At 59.5% G+C, this 7,327-nt stretch overlaps 2 protein-coding genes across 2 annotated transcripts in view; one reads left to right on the top strand and one right to left on the bottom strand.

Annotated features, from left to right (window-relative positions):
* Positions 1–7,327, top strand: part of FYCO1 (FYVE and coiled-coil domain autophagy adaptor 1) — a 71,442-nt gene that overhangs the window by 47,133 nt on the left and 16,982 nt on the right. Inside the window, exon 16 of the mRNA XM_006170127.3 lies at positions 671–815. Within this exon, the coding sequence (XP_006170189.1) occupies positions 671–815 (145 nt within the window). The remainder of the gene's footprint in view (positions 1–670; positions 816–7,327) is intronic.
* Positions 5,905–7,327, bottom strand: part of CXCR6 (C-X-C motif chemokine receptor 6) — an 11,915-nt gene continuing 10,492 nt past the window's right edge. Inside the window, exon 3 of the mRNA XM_027768948.1 lies at positions 5,905–7,319. Within this exon, the coding sequence (XP_027624749.1) occupies positions 7,002–7,319 (318 nt within the window). The 3' untranslated portion in view covers positions 5,905–7,001. The remainder of the gene's footprint in view (positions 7,320–7,327) is intronic.

Genomic DNA, 7,327 nt, shown 5'->3' with positions numbered 1-7,327 from the left:
TCGGCCATGCGTGTGGCGTCAGCCATGGGTGGAGCCTCAGCCATGGGTGGGGCCACAGCCCTGGGTGGAGCCCCAGCCCTGGGTAGGGCCTCAGGCCTGGGTGGAGCCTCAGCCCTGGGTGGAGCCTCAGCCATGGGTGGGGCCTCAGCCATGGGTGGGGCCTCAGCCATGGGTGGAGCCACCAGGTAGCCACCCTCCCTCCCCGTGTAGCCCAAGGCCAGGAGTTGTGTGGACACCCGTTCACATCCTCTACTGTCCTAGAAGCTCAACTCTTAATGACCTCAGAGAGTGCATTCTTCTGCATGTCCTCCTGCCCAGCCTAGTAAGAGGATGTGGGATTTGGTTCCTGCTGCTTCTGCCCCAAGCACACTCCAGCAGGCCAGCTGGGCTGTCCTCTGGGCAGTGGACTTTGGAACCCAGGAAGTGCCACAACCCAAGAAGTGCGTTGGGCTGTGCGTTCAGCTTCACCTGCAGCCCCTCTTCTGCTTTCTGGGGTGACTCAGCTGCCCCTCCTCTTGCATTGGGACAGAAGAGCTGCGGTTGAGCGGCCCTTTAAAGTGCATCCCTGTGTCTCACTCTGCGTCACTGCCCCCCTGCCCCCATGGCCCTGCCCCTCCTGTGCATAACCGTGTGTGTGTTTCTTCTCTCCTGTTCTGCCTCTGCCACCCAGGGGCAAACGCAGACTGCAGACCACCAGACGACGCCGTGTTTGACATCATCACAGATGAGGAGCTGTGTCAGATACAGGAGTCTGGCTCCTCCTGGCCGGAGACACCCACCGAAACCGATTCTCTTGACCCGACCATGGCCGAACAGTGAGTAGACGTCACCTCTGTTTCCTGAGTGCTTGTTACAGGCCTGGCCCTGAGTTTTCTTATCAAAGGACTGAGAAAGCGAGACGTTGGAAGCGGGATTGGCTATCTCTGCCTGCGGGGAGGTGTCTCGGAGCAGTGCTCGGGAGGGGTGGTCTGAGAGTACCAGCACTCGGGGCAGTCAGTGGCCAGCCTTACTGGAGAATGGCTGGGGAGGGCCAGTGGTCTCAGGGCCCGGGTCCGACATCCCAGAGGCCTGTCTTCCTTGGCCTCAGCACCTGTCTCCCTCTGCTCAGGCACTGTTATAAACGCCCAGGCCGGGCTGCACCCCGGGTCATCGTGTCCCAGCTCTGGAGGCTGGAAGTCCAACTCCAGGTGCCACAGGGCCGGTTTCTTCAGAGGCCCGTCCTTGCCTGTAGATGGCTCTGTCATGCCGCCGCTTCACTGAGTTGTCCCGTGCGCCTGGCATCTGTCTCAGTCTCCTAAGGGCATGTCACAGGGGATTGGGCCCACCCTAACAACCTCGTTTTAACTGAAGGGCCACCGTGAAGTCCTTGTCTCCAGATATAGCCCCGGCCCACAGTGCTGGGGGTCAAGGCCTCCACATGCAGGTGTGCCGGGGCCACAGCTGAGCTTGTAACGCTGTCCGTGCCGCCACTGGCCATGCTGCCTTTTAAAACCTGACTTCTGGGACCAACGGGTGCATGGTGGTTAGGGTGCTGGACTCCCACACGGTGACATGGTTCAAGTCCCAGACCCGGTGGCTTGAAAATCACACTGGGCACGTGTATGTGTGCCTAAAATCTCAAAGGGGGAGTGGAGGAGAAGGGATTGTGGCATGGCCATCCCCTCCAGGGGTGATTTCTCACTTTCCCTCTGTCTGTGTCTCTCTGGTGAGCACACTCGCCCTATGGCAAAACCTCAAAGGGAAAAAAGAAACATCTGGCTCCCAGTCCCAGACTCTTGGTCCTACACACCTGACCACCTACCCGTCTGCTTGCCAGGGGACAAGGGCAGGGTGTGGCTGAGCACTGGGGGACAGGACATGCCCCAGGGACCATGAGCTGTGGGGGCTGGGAGGACTCTGCAGCTTCTCTGGTCAGGGAAGGCTGCAGCCAGCAGGGGTGTTCTAGAAGGAGGGGAGAGGCCTGAGCCCACAGACACCAGTGTAGGGACCATCCTGGGTCTTGCAGTCTCATTGGCACGACCTGAGGCTTTACTCCAGGGAACTGGCTCACCTTATGGAAGCACCGATCAGGCCTGGTAACAGTCCCTAGCCAGTCAGTTGACGGAAGGGCATATCCTCTCACTAGCCCCTCGGCCCCCAGGACACTCGTATGGAGCCCCGAGTTCTCCCAGCAATAAAGCCTGGCCGCTCTCTGCCCGCACCTTGTATAACCCAAGGGACCCCCCGCCCAGCCTCCTGCACCTGGCCCCATCACCAGCGTCTCCACTGCCATCAGCCAGCCCCTAGATCCTCTGAGCCCTCCCCTCTGCTGTGAGGACGCCGTACTTCCATGGTCAGGCAGGCTCCGGAGCACACGAACCGTCGCTGCAGGGGCGTCCTTCAGTACCCGCTCTCCCTCAGCCCTCGGTGTTCCGGGGCAGCTGTCTTCCAACAAGTTTGTGAGGACCGGTTTTAATATATGAGATAGCGTGCACCGAGTGCGGCCTGTTAGAACGTCAGGAATGGTTAAGGGACCAGCAGTTGGCGTAGTGCTATGTCGCTGGACTCCCATGTGGTCGACCACAGTTCGAGTCCCAGACCCGGTGGCTTAAACTCATGCTGGCTATGTGTACATGCGTGTCCAAGATCCCAAAAGAATAGAGAAGGGATTGCAGTGTGGCCATCCCCTCTGGGGGTGATTTCTGTCTCTCTGTCTGTCTCTGTCTTTCTGGCGAGTGCATGTGCCCTATACCAAAAACCTCTCCAAAAAAAAGTCATGAGCCTGGGGTCCAGGCCCATGCCCAGTGTTCCCCAGCCCCTGGCGTGGGTCAAATGCAGTTTCTACAGCAAAGCAGGGGCTGGTCAGATGCTCCAGACGTGACCCCTCTCCAGTCGAGAACTCCATGGCGCTCACACTCAGGGCTCTCCACTCCTCTCTGCCTACGCGGAATTGAAAGGGGGTCTGACCCGTCCATCAGATTGACCACCAGGATTTCTGCTGCATGTCAGGGAAAGATTTCGCCCTCACAAGGCCCTCGGCGCATACTCGGTGCAAGGACTGCGCATGTCTCCACTCCCCTCTGCCCTCCCCAAACTCCTCGTGTCACAGCCCCGTGGAGAGTGCCAGCTCCATTGCCAGACCCAGGACGGCCCCCACCCACTGGCTCCTGGAATGCCCCATCGCACCGTCCCATGACCATGGAGGCCTGCAGAGTCCTCCCAACCCCCATGGCCAGTGGCCCTACTGGCATGGCTCGTCTCATTAGCACGTGACCACACCTGCTTCGGTCACCTGGTAAGCAGGTAGGTGGTGAGGTGAGCAGGACCGGGAACCTGGGGCGCGGGGACGACCTCGGGCTTGACGGCGTCTCGCCACCTCCTGTCGCTGCCCCAGGAAGTGGCCACCTCTCTCCCTCTGTCCGTGCCCCACACGTTCCCCGGTCCCAGTGGGAACTAAGATGGCGCAGACCGCTGGCAGACAGGTGTGCTGTTGGTCCTCGGCAGTCAGGACCCGCCCCACGGAAAGGAAACCTCAGCGCACTGGCCTGTGGCCTGCAGGCCCAGCACGCGGTGTTCAGGGAGGAGCCCACCCTCCAAGCCAGCAAGGGCCGCCTCCCTGCACGGCTGCTGAGGCACGGCCAACCGCTGGCCAACCGCTCGGTGGCTTTGCTTGCCTTCTTTCTCTTCCTGCTGCTAAGGTGCATTTGAAAAGGCCGGGAGGCTGAGGACAAGGTTGGGGGCCCAGACCATCTCCCTCTCATCCCCAGGCCTCTGCCCAGCCTGCTCCCAGTCATGGCCTCCTCGAAGCCTGGCCTGCCCCTTAGCTGCCAGGAAGATCACCCAGTCATGGCCTCCTCGAAGCCTGGCCTGCCCCCCCCAGGCTCCGTGACCCTGGGTGTACAGCCCCTGCACTTGGGGTCCTCCCTGTGCAGAGGAGGCTGGAACGGCACCTGCCCACGCAGGTGTGCACACTGAGCCCAGCAGCTGCCCACGGTGTCTGTAAGGTGCATGTGTTCGTGGCATTCAGCCCAAGTTGCCATGTTGGGCCGAGCTGCGTGCCTTTCTCACCTGTGCCACGTGGCCCGGCCATTTTCTCCAAGGAAGTCACTCCACATACGTGGACGACACTAAGTGAACTTAAACCGACCGCAGCAGCAGCCCCTGGACCCACAGAGTCTCTGCCAGTAACGGGAGAGCGGGGGCCTCGTGGCCCAAGTGTGCAGGGAGCTGTGGTGGGGTTGTCACCAGCCAGGACGCCTGGCATCTCGGAAACACGAGAACAGGAAATGCAATGGTTAGGTTAGAAAACCACCTCGCGCCGCCGTTACCCCAAGATCCCCGCCTTCAGATAGCACAACCCGTCTGCTGCGTGAACCCTCTGGAGCCGGTATCTAGCGGCCAAGGAGGAGGCCATGTCCTGGGTCGCAGCCCTGGCAGTGTGGCGTGAGCTTCGGCGCGTACAGAGCTCTACTGTTTTCCGACATGCACAGGCGACGGCAGCGCAAGGCCTCCAACAAAACGATATCAGTTGCCTCAGACCCTGAAGGGCGGGACTCCTGGGGGAGGGGAGTGCCTGCCGTTTTTGCGGGGTGCCTGGGAGGGCGCACACCCCACCAGGTACCTGGTCTCATTGGCTCTCGGCAGGCGGGAGCTCCGTCGGGGAAGCCAGGTCCCAGCAGCCGCCTGTCTGTTGCAGTAGCCAGGTGGGCCCTGCTCGTGGCCATTGGGTGCTCTGTCTGTCCTCACAAGCACTCCAGAGGGAGGCCGGAGGGTGAGCTAGAGCCCCAGAAGCTGGGGGCTCTCCCAGAGTGTGCGGTCAGGGCTGCCTCAGTGCATGGGGGCGGCCATAACAGAATACCTGAGACTGGGCGTGGACAAAGAACGGAGGTTTATTTGCAATTCCACAGGCCGGAAGGTCCGAAAGCACAGTGACAGCATCGCTGGGCCTTGGGGACAGCCAGGTGTGCTCCGGGGTGGGAGGCAGAAAGGCCAGCAGGTCCTGCTCAGAGAGGGGCATACAGGCAGCTGCTGGGCACCGGGAGAAGCCACAGGCCTGCCCCACCCTCTGCTCCTTCCTCCCCTCTCAGCGCCTCCTCCTGTAGGGGCCTGGGGCTCCCAGCAGAAGTGCTCCCTGTTAAAGATGGGCCGTGGGGGACAGAAACTACCACTCCGAAGTTAATTTAGAGAGAATCCACATTGGTCGTCATTCAAAGAGGGCAGATTCTATTTAAGGAAGCCATGGGGGGTTGCCGGGCCCATGTGGCCTGAAAACAAGAAAGCAACTCTCATGGGTGTGTTGAGGGTGTTTGCGAAACAGCAGGTACACATGCGTGGGCCCTCCCCGCGCTCCTCCAGGTGGCACCAAGATGCACTCCTCGGCCTACCCCCACAGGGACACTGCAGAACCCTTCATTCTGCGTTCTCAAGAAACATTGCTGGACTCCCATGCAGCCAACCGTGGTTCAAGTCCTGGACCCAGTGGCTTAAACTCACACCGGGCATTTGTGAGTGTGTGTGCATGCCTGAGATCCCGGGGCGGGGGGGAATGAAGAAGGGATTGTGGCATGGCCATCCCCCGGGGGGGTGATTTCTCACTTTCTGTCTCTCTGTCTCTCTCTTTCTGGCGAGTGCACATGCCCTATAGCAAAAATCTCTCTCAAAAAAAAAAGTTTGACCTTTAAAACTATGCATTAGGACCAGCAGATGACGTAATGGTTATGTCACTAGACTCCCGCATGACCCGCCATGGTTCAAGTTCTAGACTCGGTGGCTTAAAACTCACACCAGGTGCACGTGCATGTGTGCCCAAGATCCCAGGAAGAGAATGGAGGAGGATTGTGGCGTAGCCATCCCCCCAGGGGATGATTCCTCACTTTGTCTGTCTCTCTGTCCCTCTCTTTCTTTCTGGCAAGCGCACATGCCGTATAGTGAAAATACCTCTTTAAAAAAAAATAACAAAAACAAAAAAACTGCCTCATCCTGTGCCCAAATGAGGACTTAAACAAATGCACCCCCACCCACCCCGTCTGAGGCAGGAGGTCGGAAACCACAGCGGCGAGCAGCTGTCATCGCTGGTAGGCTCCATTTCCTCGGTAGAGCGCCGTCCCTCAGTGTTTCTAACTCACGTCTGGTGCTCTGAGCCCACGAGTTATCATTTTGGGTACATTCCAGGCACATCTTATTGGAGTAAAATGTACCTAAGGGTCAAAGTAGTTTGGAGTCTTTTGAACGTCCTCATCGGGGGAGGCCTGTGCCGTTGGTGTCCGGTGGCAGGTGCCGGGTAGTTCCACCTGTAAGTGGCACCCCCGCCAGCGTCACGTCCACTGCACGAAGGCTGCTCACACCTGGCCCAGGCTTACACTAAGTTGTGCACATTTCTCTTGCATTTCGTGGACTATCGGAATTCTTAGCCCACTTCGGTTTGTTGTGACCGGTTTCTGTTCCCCAGTGCTAGTCCTTCTAGAATTCGCCAAAGACGACGTAAGCTTTGCCTCTGCAGAAGTCACCCCCGCGAGCCCGCCCTCAGTGCTGTTAGGTGCACGAGGCTGCTCTTGCCTCCTCTGCGGTCAGATAATCAGAAGGGTCTTCCAAACTCGAGAGCCCGGGGGGCTGCCTGCACCCACAGCTCAGTTGGCTGTGCTCCCCACTTCCACCTTCAGCTCCAGTCCCAGTGAAGGGGGACCTGAGCTCTCAGGAGTCAGGTCAGAAGATGATCTTCAGAGACTTGTGCTTCTGGAAGCTCCGCGCGTGAAGCAGGGTCTTGATTATGACATCTCCTCGGCGTCGGTGTTCTTGGGGATGGGGAGAGGGGAGCCCTTATGTTAGATTCCCCCCACCCCTTCGAGCTTGGGGCCCGCTGTCTGAGAAGAGAACAGCGCGTGTCGGGTCTGAGAGGCAGCCTGCGTTTGCCCACTTCTCCTGGAGAAAGCACACGCTAAAAGCAAAGCTCTCCTCGCCGCAGCCGGAGGGCACAGCCGTGCACCTGCCAGTCCCGGAGCAGCGTCCTCCAGCCCCAGCAAGGCCTACAGCTGGACCATGGTGGTGGCCTCCCCATTGTGGGAAGCAGAACAAGTCTTGGAAGTGTCGTCAGAACACCTCCCCTGATGTGAGACCCCCAGGTAAGGGAGGCAGCCAGCGTCCTTCATGAGTTTCCGGAAGTTCTTCCGGAATTTGAGGCCGACGAAGGCGTAGAGCACGGGGTTGAGGCAGACCCGCAGGTACGCGATGGCCTCCGTCACCACGACGGCATAATGAGCGCTGGTCATGGCGTCGTACTCCCAGCTCGTGCTGTGGACCAGCTTCACGAGGTTGAAGGGCGTCTGGGTCAGCAGGCACACGGACAACACAC

The sequence above is a fragment of the Tupaia chinensis genome, unplaced genomic scaffold (assembly GCF_000334495.1).
Source record: "Tupaia chinensis unplaced genomic scaffold, TupChi_1.0 Scaffold148065_1, whole genome shotgun sequence".
NCBI classification, from domain to species: Eukaryota; Metazoa; Chordata; class Mammalia; order Scandentia; family Tupaiidae; genus Tupaia; species Tupaia belangeri.
Note: the sequence above shows the minus strand (reverse complement) of the source record. Positions and strands in the feature narration are given on the sequence as shown.